The sequence below is a fragment of the Equus caballus genome, chromosome 19 (assembly GCF_041296265.1).
Source record: "Equus caballus isolate H_3958 breed thoroughbred chromosome 19, TB-T2T, whole genome shotgun sequence".
Taxonomy (NCBI): domain Eukaryota; kingdom Metazoa; phylum Chordata; class Mammalia; order Perissodactyla; family Equidae; genus Equus; species Equus caballus.
The window spans coordinates 47,193,323-47,209,314 of NC_091702.1; the positions used below are offsets into that span (position 1 = coordinate 47,193,323).

The window sequence follows — 15,992 nt, forward strand, 5'->3', positions numbered from 1 at the left end:
TTATTGCCTTTTAAGTGGAGTGCTTAGTGTTTGGATATTGAACTCCCTTGTGTTAGCATTACTTTAGTAATAGTCTTTTATTTTTCAGTTATTCAAACGAAGAAATGTTGCTACAGCAGAAGAAGAAACAGAAGAAGAAGTTATGTCAGATGGAGGTTTCCATGAGGCTCAGATTAATAACATGGAGATGGCACCAGTGAGTAAGATAATGGAAGAAACTCTTTTTAGTGTTTTTCTGCTGAAGATCTGAGGTTTAGATCTGTTTTTTTGGGGTTTAAAATAGAGGTTAGATGGTTACAAAAAGTACTTGGCATTTCATTTTTCAAAAGAAGCCATATACTTAATCTAATGGTTCATTACATGTTTATTATATTTTTAATAACATGCAGTTAAACAGAATTAACTAAATTTTGAAGATTAATTCAGCGATTAAAACTTAGACAAGGATAATTATAAAATAAATGGATTCTTTAAAAGTTGAGTAACAAAGGGTACATTAAAGGAAATCCTAATTTGTTATTCATTTCAGTTATAAAATTGGACATGTTTATATGATTTAAAATCTTTCTATTATAACCTATATTGTAACTTTCTTGAAGTCAGATAAACAGGTAAAAATTACTTAGTTAATACGCTTTATATGGATCACACCTGTCTAGATTTCCAGTTTATTGTAATCAATTATGTAATGTGTTACTAGATCATATATATATACATGGTTTTCAAAAAAAAGAAATATGTCTTTCTTTTATCTCACCCAGTTTCTTTCCAGTGGCAACCACTGTTACTAGATTCTTATTTACTCTTTTTGAGAAAAATTCCCCTCTCCCCCAACCCTTCACCCCCCCACACTTTTTTTGGGCAAATAGTGGCATATTGTGCACAGGATTTTATAGATGTTTCTTTTTTCGCTTCATAGATCTCCAGTTTTTATGGACTAGTTTTCTTTTGGAATTAGGAGAGCTGTTTAAATTCCTTTGGAATCTATGTAGACATTGTAGCCAATATTACCATTTGGGGTGATTTCTTCTAGGCCCTTCACAAAGTTGAGCTGTCCATTTTTTTTTCAAGTGGATGTTAAATGAATATGAAGCATTTTGTGGACTGTATTAGTCAGGGTTCTACAGAGGAAACAGAACCAACAGGAGAGAGAGATATTGATTGATTGATTTGAAGGAATTGGCTCATGCAGTTGTTGAGCTGGTAGGTCCAAAATCCATAGAGCAAGCCAGGAGCCTGGAAATTCAGGTAAGAATTAATGTTGCAGTTTTGAGGCTGAATTTCTTCGTCAGGAAATCTCAGTCTTTGCTCAACTGATTAAATGAGGCCCACTCACATTTTGGAGGGTAGTCTTCTTTACTCAAGTGTCCTGATTTAAATCTTAATCAGATATAAAAAAAGTACTTTCATAGTGACATCTAGACTGATGTTTGTCTAAACAACTGGGTACTGTACACCTAAGCAAGTTGACATAAAATTTATCATCCTAGTTCACTCCTTGTCAAGTTGGCATCCATACACAACCGTTAAACCATACTGAGTTTCAAATAAAGACAGTAAAGTCATACATCCATGTAACATGGTATAACTGTCCTGCATGCAACTGAAAACGCACTAACCTTTTCCCCAGAAGAGGATGCAAAGTCCTTGGGTAATGTTGGTTCCTCTCCTTGATATCTTGTGAATTAAATACTATGATGTAAGGTTAACAATACTTCAGTACTATGACTGTAAAGTCAGTACATCTTAATGTTATGTAATAAGGAGATAAAAGAGGGAAGAAAACAGAAGTATATAAATATTTGCAAACATATTCATAACAAAATCATATAGGTACCTTTGTTTATTCAGGAATCAGTCTTGTAAGTTTCAAAGAGGTTACTTTTCTGACTCTTAATAGCAGAATGCTTCATTCTCCCCATGAATGTTCTTAAATGTTGCATATTACTTACTAACCATCTAGTGTTTACAACTCAGTGCAGCTTTCTTCTCAGTTCATCTTGTTGACTGTAACCCTTCATGAAATAAGAACTTTTTTTCATTATGACAAATGATCCTGAGAAGAAAGTTAACAACTAATACTGTAGATGGGTTGTAGTGGGAAATAGAAAAGTTCTAATAAAGCCAGAAAATAGTGGGAAACTTAAAAGTTTTAATAAGGCAAGAAAATAGGAATTTTAAATAAATTTGAGTCAGCTGTTGAATTTGGTGACGGCTAGAATCTGTGATTTGTACAAGACTATTCTGTACTCATTCAGTAGGTATTTGTTGAGCATGAACTGTATGCCAGCCATCAGTGGTAGAGTGGTGAGATAGACAGTCTTTGACTTTCAAGTAGCTTACAGTATACTGGGGGAACGTGGGCAGTAAGGAAATAACCAAGAAAAATATCTGATAGTGAAAAGGACTGGGCACAGGATTTAAATAGAGCGATATGATAGAGATAGAGTGGCTGCTTTAGATTTTGAAGTCATGAAATCCTTCTCTTAGAATTTAAAATTTAATCTGAATGACAAGGAACAGTGAGCCATGTGGTGAGCAAGGAGAGGAAGAATAATAAACACCTTGTCTTAGTATTTACTGCTAAGATTGCTTTCTCACTGTTGTGAGCTTTTTAATGATAGGCAAAGAAGTTGGCTTCATCACGTTATTAATCATCTCATACATTTCTACATGTAAAGATTGTCCTACCTTTGTGTAACTCTTCTAGATTAATATGATTAACTTAATGACTTGACCACAATTTATACTGTTTTTGTTTTCCTTTGAATAAAAGTTAAAATTTTATTATTTTTGCTTTTTATTTGTGATCCCAGGGTGGTGTTATTACTTCTGACATGATTGAAATGATATTTTCCAATATCCCAGAACAACAGCTTTCAGCAACACAGAAATTCAGAAAATTGCTTTCAAAAGGTGAGTTCTGAATATGTTAGGTATATCTTTTCATTTATTTTCAAAATGTTACTTTCCCATAGTCTTTTGTTTTTCCCACACCACATATAACTTGCTTTGGAGTATGTCTATAAATAGAATAAAAGGACACATAGAGACATATATATAATTATGAGCCATGGCTAACTTTTGAATTTCCTTATTTATGCAATCTTACCAGGACCAGAGAGCAGCATAATTTTCGTTTCTGAGATGTCTTATAAAAGACCTTAAAGTGATAAGAACAGTAGTCAGTATTTCATGTTAATTCAAATTAAGCAGCTCCACTCTTTTTTAAGAAAAACTTTTAAAATATCACTTGAAAGAGCAATGATTATTGATTTTAATGTTAGCAGTTTATGACTGAAATTTAAGTATGAGTTTCTTGGTGAGCAGTGTCGCCTTACTTTTTTGTATAACTAGGGTAGAATGGTGCTTCTTGTCATCCTGGGCAAGTAAAAAGAATTCTGGGGGCCGGCCCGGTGGCACAGCAGTTAAGTGCGCACGTTCCGCTTCAGCAGCCTGGGGTTCGCTGGCTTGGATCCCGGGTGCAGACATGGCACCGCTTGGCAAGCCATGCTGTGGTAGGCCTCCCACACATAAAGTAGAGGAAGATGGGCACGGATGTTAGCTCGGGGCCAGTCTTCCTCAGCAAAAAGAGGAGGATTGGCAGCAGATGTTAGCTCAGGGCTAATCTTCCTCCAAAAAGAAAAACTTTGGAACCCTGAACCATATTAAAACGTCAGTAGTAAATACTTAAAACCCTATAGTAGTAGTTCAGTTGATGAAGTTTGCTTTGTCCCTGTTGTTTTATTGCTAACTTTGGCTTATTGTTCTTTCCGTATGTTGTTTCCATAATGTACCATACTTCATCTTTATTGTAATCATCATATTTATTTGCTGTGTTTTGTCTGAATGGTTGATTAAAATGTTGAATCAGAGAAAGTAATGTCACTAGAGCTCTCCAAATTAACATTGGACCGTTAGTCAGCTCTTTCAGTAAGGCCATTGACTTGGCTAAGAATTCCTAGTAGTCCTGTAATCTGACTGCCATTTTTCTTCCGTTGTTTCATGATTGTCATCAAAAACTTTGTCAGATCTCTTGCTGAAATTGCCATGCTGATTGTTTAGGATGTTTCTTATCTATTCACCCAACAAGTTTCCATTGAATGACTTCATTTATAAGATACTCTTGTCATAAAAGATAATGAGATTAATTTGGCAAGTCATCGTTAGTGAATTCTTACTGGCTTCTGCTTATCACTACAGCTGTAAAATTAAATCTTACAAGCACACTCAGAATCTCCTAATCCAGTTTCTTAAGGCAGTTTATGTTAAACAAAACAGACAGACTCAAAACGCCTACAGAGAAAATGGGCTAGAAGGAAGTATACAAAAATAATAACAATGCTTGCCTTTGGATGTTTTTTCCCCTACTTCCTAAATTTTGTAAAATAGTAGAGGCAGTAATCTTAATTTTTAAGAATTTTGACTATTATTTCCATGTTAAAACTTACCTTACTGGGAAACTTTTCAAACTACCCTAGTCTGAGTGAGACTGAACTCAATTTTACATTTTCTTTCTTTTTAAGATTTCCAACGTGAAAGAGATGCTAAAATGGAGGGAGGGATAGTATGAAGTACTTTTGAGCTGTAAAGTGCTTGCATTGAAATCAAAGGATTGTTTTTCTTCTTTTATTTTATGGGGAGACAGAACCTAATCCTCCTATTGATGAAGTCATCAGCACACCAGGAGTAGTGGCCAGGTTTGTGGAGTTCCTCAAACGAAAAGAGAATTGTACACTCCAGGTATGAACTGTTTTCATTTCTTGCCTCGTATCTTAATTCCCTTTGAAACTTACATGTTGTACATAGATTTGTTACTTATTTTAATCTGTGTGAAGGGTTAATTTTATAATGGTGTTCCTGAGAACCACATTGCAAGCTGCTTTGATAGCTTTGTTAACATCCAAGCCCTTGGTTTTACTTTTTAGAATTTTTGTCATTTTTAGTTACGTAAAAGATTATTTTATGATGATTGTGGTTAATACTTATCTAATAGGGAATTGTTTGCCGTAGAGGAGCCGTTATAGATAGGACCCAAGCGTGGGCTACGCAAAATTTGGTTTTGAAGGATTTTTTAGATTATACTTGTTGGGTTTCTCAGGGCTGTGTAACATGGGCTAGATCAGAGACTCAGGAATCCCCAAACCTGCTCCTATTAATCCTCCCCTGTCTCCAGAAGAGCTGACAAGGAGATAGCTTTGTCAGGAATCTGTATGCTTTCTGCTATGTTAATATTGTCTGTCAATACTGTATTATATAGGGGTTCCAAGAAGAAATTCTAAAATTTCCAAGAAGAAATTCTGGATTGGATAATTTTCAGAATTTTAAAATACTGTTGTTTTCCTGAATAAAGTTGGATTTTTAGTAAACTGGTAATTTTTCAGTAACTAGACTTCCTTGGAGTAATCAACTGAATCAATTTCTGTATTATTCTGTTACAGATACCTGTGATACCTAAATTCTCACTTGTAGGATCTAATCTAAAGGGCTCAGGCCCTTTAGAGAGACTCTGCAACCATAAAAATGGGTTAGGTGCCAAGTAGATCACAAAATGGGGTGATCATTCCAAGTCAGTATTTGCAAATAGCAAGGGAATCATAAAGATCATTCTCACCCCCTCATTTGCTTTTGCTTTGGTCTAAGGCTGTAGGGATTGGGGTGTGTTGGTAAATGACAGCCCCTGTCCCCAGGTTCCTTACTGTCCAGAGCATTGTAAATAATTCATAAGACTTGATGCTTTGTCTTGATATTTTCTCTCCTTTCCTCCCACCCCATCTTTCTCCTCCTTTTACTCTCTTTGTTGCGGTGATGAGTTCCTTCCAGAGGAAAAACAAGAAATCCAGAAAAGGTAGAGTACTTCAATGTCCCATCAGTTTCTCTTCTCCAGTTTGACATTTACTAATTCCCAAGTTCATTTGAATTAAGATTCTGTTTTGCTAGCTGCCTCCTGGATTGTAATTCTGGTCCCCATCTAAGGCCAGGATCACCAGACACCTGAAAAATAATCAGGTACACCTAGAGAACAAGGAAAGAGAGCCTTTTTTCCGAAAAAAGGAAATCCAGACAACCAACACTGCAGAGAACAGAGCCTGAGCCCCAAAGCAACCTGCCAAGAGAACCAGAGGGACCAAATGAAGAGCCTTACTGCAGTTTATCATTTGAAAAGCTTTATAGGACAAGGGAGGTAGGGAAAATTATTGTTTTGTTCATGTAAAAATGTTTCTCTCCTGTCTCTGACATGAGAGTAGTCCAGAGACACTGAATGTACTCATAGATCTAGCAATTTTTAATAGGTAGTTGCAGAGGTCCAGTCTTACTTAATGCATTAAAGAAAGATGATATAACCTCCTAGGCCTAAAATGAAAAAAATCAGAGAAATAGTCTTTCCGCATCTCTGCGTTCTTTAGTACTCCCTAAAGAGAACAGTATATTCTCTCAGACAGTGTCCTCTCCTGGCTCACACATGTAAATTCTACATCATTTTTGATTTGTAATCTTAGAACCTGTATCTTAACACACATGAAGATGAAAGCCTTCAGAAATCTCTAATTTCTTTCTATCTAAATTCTCAGATTCCACCCTCAAGCAAACTAATAATTAGGCTGAATGATTGAGAAGTGATTCCTCTGGAAGTGAGCACCTCATGCTTTTCACCTTAGCTGTCCAAAGACTGAAAAATAACCAATCTGTTTATTATCTAAAGGGCATCTTCCCCAGCTTTTCTTCTATGTACATTTAAGCACAATGTAGTGTTTTTTTTCTCTAGTGATTAACAGGTAACCTTGACCAGCCCAGAAGCAGGAGAAGCAAGTATATTGAGGGAGACCTTAGAGCCACGAGGCTTCATGCTCAAATGATTAGACATGCTCTGGGAAGCTTGGAGGGTACTCCTTCCTTTGTCTTCTTGGAGAGCACTAGGATGCAAGTTGTCCCTGATACTCCTACCTGCTTACTAGAAATTTGAAGTGTATCTTTGGAATGGGGCTTTTGCCATTTCTCTTCCAGAAAGAGAGTAATATATGGTCATAATAGTTAAACTCACTAATAAATCCTGTGGACAATCTTAATCCCTTCATTCTGTAAAGAACTGTGAATCCTAGGGAACGGTCTCTTCACTTCTTTTTTGGCTTTCCTTATCCCCAGATCAGTGAGGTATCTCAAACTAGGGACATAAAAATGCCTACTTTGGTGAGTGCTACCCACATACTCGCTTCCCCTCAAATGAGAGGAACATGGGTGGAATCTAGGATTTTAGAAGTGAACAATGCAATTTAGCTAAGAGCATTCTCAAGCTCAGTGACATGTAGGCTTCAGACATACTTGATGTCTTGACGTTAGCTTGGTCTGCCTTATGGTATAGTTCCTGTCCCCACTTTATTTGGTTTTTTGAGTCCAGGCCCAGCATCCTTTACTATCTTATGTAGTACTGAGATGTTGCATTCCCAAAACTTCTTATAGAAGCTTATAAAAATAGCTAGAAATAAGTAAATTGCCTTTTAGTTCCAATCATTAGACAGATCCTTCTCTTAAAGTTGTAAATTTGAATTAAATTTGTTTAGTTTCCCCATTCCTCCTTTCTTGGCCCCTCTAGAGCTTAATGTGTCGATAAACTGCAGTAAGGCTTCCTCCTCCTCCGTCTTTTCCCATCCTCGTTGATCCCTCTCCCTTTCTTGAAAGGTTGCTTAGATGACTCAGGCACCATTCTCTGCAGAGTTTGATATCTGGGTTTATTTTTCTGATGTGAGCCTCTCTTTTCACTTGCTCTCCAGGTGAGCCTGGCATTTGCTAGGAACCAGAGTGGACCCGGCAAAGTGGCCAGCATCAGAGTCCTGATCCAAATGGAGAAAGGGAACCAGGCGTACCTCAACCTGGAGTGGGAAACTTGATAGGAGGTCAGAAGTACTTCAGCTTTGAATTCTCATTTTCCTTATTTTAGGAACTGAGCACCAGAAGGTAGAGACTGAGAAAGGGAAGAGAGAAATCTGAAACCTTCAGTGTGCCCTTCAGATTTCAGTTGTAGGCTTATTTAGCAAGTCCTAGACAGTGAAAAATAGTAGTGGCATTACAGTTTATAAGCATTCACAGCTGTTTGACAGCTTGTATCCTTGGCATGATGCCATCTTGGAACACTAAGAATATAGTAGTTTAAAACAACAAAGAGGAAGCAGAGATTATAGTTACATTGGCTACTATTTATTACTTTAGGTAATACTATTTCTTAGATTTTTTTCAACTTACTGATTTTTTTCTTGAGTCGCATGGTTACTTACTTAAATTACTTTTTCTGGCCATCTCTGTCATAACTTTATGCAGTTGTTTTTGCTATCAATTCTGGCCTTTCCTGTTTCACAACTCTCTTTTGTGTTAAATTCTAATCTGGGACCCAAGGCCCAAACATTCAAAAAAAAAGACCCAGTGAAAGAGAAGTTTCGTAGTTCAAAGTACAACCAGCTTTTAAAAAATATACTTACATATTAAACACATTTGAAAGTTGTTTCTCCCAACACTTTAACAGAGGCCTATACTCATGGGAGGAATTTTCTCTCCCTCTCTCCTTCCTCCTCCTCTCTCATACATACATACATATCACACACATACACACATGGTATTATAGAACATTGCATAGATATAGTGTGGTAAGTTTTTTACAAGGTAAACATCAAAGTAATCACCACACGAGAGTGTGTGTGTATGTGTTTTAATGCCTTATTAATGCATGAATATGATTGAGTTTTCAGTGGCCTCCTGGTTATAGTTATTCATCTGTTTCTGTCCCCAGTAATGGCAAAACTACTTTCTGATTTCTATTCTTAACCAAGAGAGACCTTGAATCTTCTTTGCTTTCAGGGGTTATCCTCACTGTGTACTTCTTAGTAAATAAACTAAGTCTGGTACATTCTTCTTTTGCTGAGATGTTCTGATTTCCAATTTTCTTCCATCCATGTTCAGGCTATTGTTCACTTATTCTCCATCTTTCTATTTTATTTACTTCGGTAGCATCTGGAATTCCCTTGCATTTCTTGTGAGATGTTTAGTGCTAAACCTTATCAGACAGATAGCACTTCGAACTCTGGCAGCAATTAATATTATAATTTCTTCTTCTGTCTCATTAAAGATAAGTCTTTAATATAACCTATACTGAGGTTATTATTACCGTGTCTTTTGCATCAAAATTTCACTGCAATCTGTTTTCTCCTTGATATGGATTAGTGTGTATGCTGATCGTACTCATCCTTTACACATTACTTTTCCTCATAGTTTTCATTTCTTTGACTTGGTCTCTACTGTATCTGGTTACTCTGTTGAATTTTGAGCCTGCCTTCTGGTAGGAAAGTTTGCTTTTGTACTCGTATCATATGCCTTTGTTTTACTAATTAGTTTTTCTAGTAAGCAAAAGAAACTACATTTTAGCTGAAGTGTGTTTTCTTTTTAGCAGTCACTAAATAATCTGGCATATCATTATTTGAAATTTCTCGCCCTAGTTAGCAAAACTACAAGCAATTGAAAGATTTTTGTCAATGTTACCAGGTATGTTTCGGAGAGGAAACTGGCTGGGATAAGCCTGCTAGCTTAGAAGGCCATAATCTAGTCCTGTGATGGAACTCATTGGTCAGATTTTTGAATCTTTTTCTTATAGTTTCCTCATTCATAAACTAAAAAAGCCAGACTTCTGGGTTGTTGTGAGGAACACCTGAGAGTATGTGAAAAATGCTTTGAAAATATAAATTACTGTACAAGTGTAAAGTTTCAATTCAGACTGACTGAAAGGTTTGAGCATTGGTTTTAGTAGTGATTTAATTACAGAGGTGATATGTGATATTCACTGTTTAAAAGTCTCTTGTACTTCTCTTATAACAAAAAGTTACCAGTCAGAAAATATGTTTCCTTTAACTGTGGTGTTCCTAGTCTGGGCCTCCATGCTGCCTGGTATCACCGTCCAGCTAGGCTACCAAACCATTTTGTCTCACTTGTGTATGTCACATTTATAGGTTTTTTTGAACATTGGCTTCTTTAGGTGTCTTCTGCTGTGAATTTGCTGTCGTTCATATGGCTTTGAACTGTGCTAATCAGATTATCTTCCCATTTTGTTCCATTTCCCCCACCCCCAATGAATGATGATTTAGTTTTCCTTTTGACAGCTGCCTTTCTCTTGACTGAAAAGCTTAGAAGAGTCACAGCTCCATCTTTTGATCGCTTTTTATTGGTCTCTCATTTAAGGAGCATACCACTGAATTTTTTTTTCTGCTTATGTGCTTCATTAAACGATAAATAGAAGACAGAATGGGAGAAGGAAACAAAACTAAAGTTTAAGAACTGTTAACTAAATAGAATTGTAAGAGTTCATGCTTAGATTTCTCTGTATTAGGCTAGAGAGTCAAGTTATTGTAGAGATAGTAAAATTAGTAATATGCTGTATTTTTGTTGACCATAATTTCCTTCATACTTTCTGTTGATCAATTTATCAACCTTTAAGAATGCTCTTTTTAAAAAAGTCTTACCTTGGAGCCAGCCCCGTGTCTGAGTGGTTAAAGTTCCGTGCGCTCCGCTTTGGTGCCTGGGTTCACGGGTTTGGATCCTGGTTGCGTGTGGATCTACTGCACTCATCAGCCATGCTCTGGAGGCATCCCACATACAACGTAGAGAAGATTGCACAGATGTTAGCTCAGGGCTAATCTTACTCAAATGAATAAAAAAGGATTGGCAGTGGGTGTTAGCTCAGGGCGAATCTTCCTCATGAAAAAAGAAAAAGAAAGACTTACCTTTGTGCCTTGATTTGGAGTGTTCTCATTTATTGGAAGCTCTTATGCTCAGAAGTTGCCGTTTCTGTTAATAATTGTATGCCTGTTAACTCTCTTTAGCCTATTTATCATTTAAAATATCTTTTGCCTTTTTCACTCTGCTTATATTTTGTACATTTTATACTAACATGCACTCCTCATTTTACTTTTGCCAATCCTATAGAAATTATTTAATTTTTTATTAGATAATATACGTGGTTTAAGGCCAAAATGTACATAAGCTTTACAATGAAAGTGCCTTTCCTTTCCATTCTTGTTCCCTGACTTCTCCATGTGGGTAACAGATATGTATAGTTTCTTGTGAGATATTCTGTGCAATAAGTAAATTAATGCATGTAGTCCTTCTTAACTCTTTTAGAAAATATGGTATTGATACCATATTAATATACACTGTTTTGCTTTTTTTTTTCCTTCATTTCTTAGGAGATCATTCCATATCAGCACATGAAGCGCTGTCATTGCTTTGGTCTCATGTTAACTCTACTTTGATCTGAAATTTTAGGCACCCTGACTGTTCCTTTAGGCTGAGGTATTTCTTCTGGGAAACCTTCTTTTAAAATTAATGTATTAGATTATATGCAAATAATGATCTCAGATTCTTTTCTTCATGTACAGAAAACCTTATAGTTAAAAGTAAACAAGCTTTTAAATTCTAATAAGATAATGAAATTATTTTTATCTTTATAGTTTGAATCAGCTTGGGTACTGACAAATATTGCTTCAGGAAATTCTCTTCAGACCCGGATTGTGATTCAGGCGGGAGCTGTGCCTATCTTCATAGAGTTGCTCAGCTCAGAGTTTGAAGATGTCCAGGAGCAGGTAAAAAATGAAACAGATAAAGAGAAGCAGATGAAAGAATACAATTTTTCTCTGTGGTCCTAGATTTAGGACCTCAGTTTCACCACTTGGCCATGACAATCCTTAACCAAAACAGAATATTTCATAATGAATATAGGCATAATTTGTCCTAGAAACATAAAACCATTTTTCCCTTCCAACTCTGAAATTCCTTAACTCCTATAGATGTACTTTTTAGACCACATAAGCAGTTACTCTGCTTTTTCTTGTATGAATCTCTAGTGTTATTGAAGTAGCAGGTCTTTGCCACTTTTTTGCAGTAAAAGACTTAGAAAACATGAATTTTTTATTACTGCAAACACAAATGTGTAAATATAAATTACTGCCGAGTGAGTATGATCTTCTACAACTTTGAGGTATGGTTGACTTATAATAAATTGCATATATTTAAAGTGTACAATTTGAGAGTTTTGACATATGCATATACTCATGAAAACATCATCACAGTCAAGATAATTAATATATCTATCACCCGCAAAAGTTTAATAGAATTATCTGCATTTTGATGGCTCTTAAATTCTTTGTTCACTGTTTTCTTTTGTAAGCAAGCTTAAAATACATTTTTAATCAGCTGAGTAAGCCGTTTGAATCTCTGCTCTGTACCAAGGGCTGTATGGAATATTACTTAGGGATGGGGTCCCCTTAGGTAAAGAATATGTATAAGAACTGATTCCTCCCTTTAATAAGCTTACTGCCATTATTGTTTACAGTACACTTTATAATATTATTGATCTTCATAATATTACTGATCCTCTTCCCCTAATCCCACAACTATTTCATTTGACTTTCTGATGAGTCAACTTAGGAGTGTTAATAGTAGTTAATGTCCGTGTATAGTATGTTGCTTAACTACTGTATAATTTTATAAAGAGTTGTGATATGTTGGCATCTTTTTTGAAAGAGTTATGAGAGAATTAAACTATACAACCTGCCATTAATGAATAATTCTTTCACAGGCAGTCTGGGCTCTTGGCAACATTGCTGGAGATAGTACCATGTGCAGGGACTATGTCTTAGACTGCAACATTCTTCCCCCTCTTTTGCAGTAAGTTTCTGTTTTGTTTTTTTTTATTAAGAAAAATATGGGAAGTTCCTTAGAAAGCAGTGCATTTTTGGAAATCATTTTGGATTTCCTAGTGTTATTTTTCATTATAGATACTTTCTTGGTAACTTGTTCAGATCGTTTCTTCATGCATCCTTATTCCAGTGCCAAAATTCTGAATTAGTTGTGTTTGAATTAATAAACTTTATTGTTCTGGAGAAAAGCTATCTGAAGACCTCTGTTTATCAATAGCATTAAATGGTTTAATGTTTTTCTTATGCCATCAGAGAATTAATGTTTATTCTGTGGTTTACCGTTGTATCCTCATGCTTGTAGGTTATTTTCAAAGCAGAACCGCCTGACCATGACTCGGAATGCAGTATGGGCTTTGTCTAATCTCTGTAGAGGGAAAAGTCCACCTCCAGAATTTGCAAAGGTAAAGATTATGCTTGTGGGAAATTGGCAGAAAAGGAAGAATTAAAAGAGTGTAGCCACCAAATTAATGTGAAAAGAGAGATGATAATTTTTGATAAAATTTAAAATGTGTTAGAATTTTATCTGTTTTCAGAGAAATAGGACTTTTCGTTGTTTGGTTTTCTTTTAATTTGGGATAAATTTTCACTGCCTATAAAGAGCTCTGAATTAATCTTAAAACCTAGCATTTTTTGTTCATAAGAAAATATCTAAAATACAGAATTTTGTAGCTTTAGCACTTGTGAAAGTTCCTTTACCTCTTTAATCTACAAAGTGTGTTTTGACAAGGAATCTCACTCTGAGAATTGGTATATATTAGACTTTACTCTCTCAAATTATTTTCCTCAGGCTATGACTGCCTCATTAAAGTAAACTGCAAGGCCGCTGATAGCATTCCCAAAGATGGCAATGCCCCTTGGCCACTTGCTACTTCATCTCTAGAAGTGTTAATCCCCCCAAAAGTCACCTAGGCTGTGCCTGGTTGCTTTCTGGAGTTTCCTACCTCACTTCTGACTTTTATTCTATTGTGTCTCATAATCATATCATCTTGTCTTTACAGGTTTCCCCCTGTCTGAATGTGCTTTCCTGGTTGCTGTTTGTCAGTGACACTGATGTGCTTGCTGATGCCTGCTGGGCTCTCTCATATCTGTCTGATGGACCTAATGATAAAATTCAAGCAGTCATTGATGCAGGAGTGTGTAGGAGACTTGTGGAGCTGCTGATGTAAGTTATCTTTAAGAAAATGTGTTTGCTGTTTTGTCTCTATATTAGTTTTCTAGTTGCTGATACTCAAATATGAGTTAATACATTATACTGATTTATTGTGCTTTGGGTTGCTGTCTTTTGTTACTTTTTTACGTTGATGTCAAATCTCTTTGTTTTGCGGCTTATAAAGAACCTCTCACCCTTCTGCTGTTAGCAGTCCTTCAATGGAAACATTTGGAAAACTGATCCATGTTATTCTAGCTTATACTTAATGACTTGAGACTAATCACTGGATAGCAAAAAGCATATTGGCACTAAAAATAGTCATTCCTTGTCTTTCTGTCTCTTTTAGAGGTAGACTAGACTGGTATCAGACTTGAATTTTATTTTCCTCTGTCTCTATGTGATCTTTGATTTATGGAGTGGAAGATTTACTGATGGCATAAATAATTTGAGACTGTGTTAATCAAGTTTTTAGATAGTACTTTAGAAGAAAAAAATTAGAGTGATAACCTAATGGAGAAATGGTGCAACTACAAGCCACAGAAAATTTAAAGTAGGTACAAAGTAGATACAATGAGACATTGCCCCAAATGTGACACGTGGAATGGATGATTAGATAAGTATACTGTACAGAACACGAAACTCCAGGGTTATAGCTAGCCACAGATTGCATGCAGATGAGCAGCATAATGCTATTGTGAATTAAAAGCAATAACATGCTGCAGGAGTCAGAATTAACAGTATTCGAAATGTGGGAAGTAATCTTTTGTACTCTTTAGTCACTAGATTACTATATATTTTAGCCATTTGTTCTTAGTTCTCAGATCTCAAAATAAATGTGAAGGAGTTGGCACAGTTTTGGGAAGAGTGATCAATCTTATTAAAGGGGGGAGAAAATAGGATTTTTAAGGAAAGTTAAAGTATATTAACTTATTTTGCTTGAAATCAAGACTTAATATCTGTCTTCAAATATATAAAGAGTTTGTGGAGGGTTTTTCTTTGACTAGTAAGTCAGCTGAGGTTTAGTAGAAAGAATTCACTGTATGAAGTGTGAAGCCTGTCTTTCATTTTCAAGTTATTTCAACTGTTGACTTATTTTCATCTCTGAAAATTACACAGTTTATGAAAGTTAAAAGTACTGTATAAGTGTTAACTCTTGCTCTCCATTATCTCAGTAACCATAGAGATCAAGTGAAGAGGAAATGAAACCTGTATTAAAGAATGAGAGGGAAAACTTGCAATCCAGGAGATGGAATACCTGAGAAAGATTATTAGGAAAGATTTGTAGTTTTTTTCCAAAAATACTAATAAAGGGAAAGACAACCCTTCTAGGGGACACCAAACATTCCATCATCGCAATAGGGGTCCCTTAATACCGCTATAGGTACCTTCCTACTCTAAGATCCTGTTACATTATTAGGTTTTGATTTAAGCCCTAAGGAAGAGTAACTAAGGAAAGCACTGTTAGATGTAACATTTCTTTTTATGGTTGCAGGCATAATGATTATAAAGTGGTTTCTCCTGCTCTGCGGGCTGTGGGAAACATTGTCACAGGGGATGATATTCAGACACAGGTATGAATAAGTGGTAACTGTTTTTTCTTTCAAAAACAGTACATTGAACCCCATGATTATGTTTCTATTATAGTATTTAATTCCATATTATTGGGGAGAATTGACACTGAACGTTTGTTAAAAATATTGGCTTAGGCAACTACAGTCATGCATCACTTAATGACAGCGATATGTTCTGAGAAATGTGTCATGAGACAATTTCGTCATTATGAGAACATCATAGAGTGTACTTACAAACCTAGCCTACTACATACCTAGGCTAAATGGTACTGATCTTATGGGACCACTGTTGTATATACAGTCTGTCGTTGACTGAAACACTGTTATGTGGGCTATGACTGTACTTTCAATACCTTCACTATTTCTGTCTTGACCTGTTGCTTGTAGCAATTTTGGATTCCCCTGTGATAAAACTTATCCTTTGATCAGGCGAGTTTATTTCCCATTATTCCTTCTACTTGAAATGGTTCTTGTGAGCATCAGAAGCTCTCAGTAGCATTCTTTCTCTATCTCTGTCATCTTCATCTCATCTTCTCT

At 35.9% G+C, this 15,992-nt stretch overlaps 1 protein-coding gene across 1 annotated transcript in view; it reads left to right on the forward strand.

Annotated features, from left to right (window-relative positions):
- Window positions 1-15,992, forward strand: part of KPNA1 (karyopherin subunit alpha 1) — a 73,543-nt gene that overhangs the window by 38,482 nt on the left and 19,069 nt on the right. The window contains exons 3-10 of the mRNA XM_023623658.2: window positions 89-196; window positions 2,817-2,916; window positions 4,649-4,743; window positions 11,487-11,618; window positions 12,614-12,702; window positions 13,036-13,135; window positions 13,733-13,896; window positions 15,377-15,455. Of these exons, the coding sequence (XP_023479426.1) occupies window positions 89-196; window positions 2,817-2,916; window positions 4,649-4,743; window positions 11,487-11,618; window positions 12,614-12,702; window positions 13,036-13,135; window positions 13,733-13,896; window positions 15,377-15,455 (867 nt within the window). The remainder of the gene's footprint in view (window positions 1-88; window positions 197-2,816; window positions 2,917-4,648; window positions 4,744-11,486; window positions 11,619-12,613; window positions 12,703-13,035; window positions 13,136-13,732; window positions 13,897-15,376; window positions 15,456-15,992) is intronic.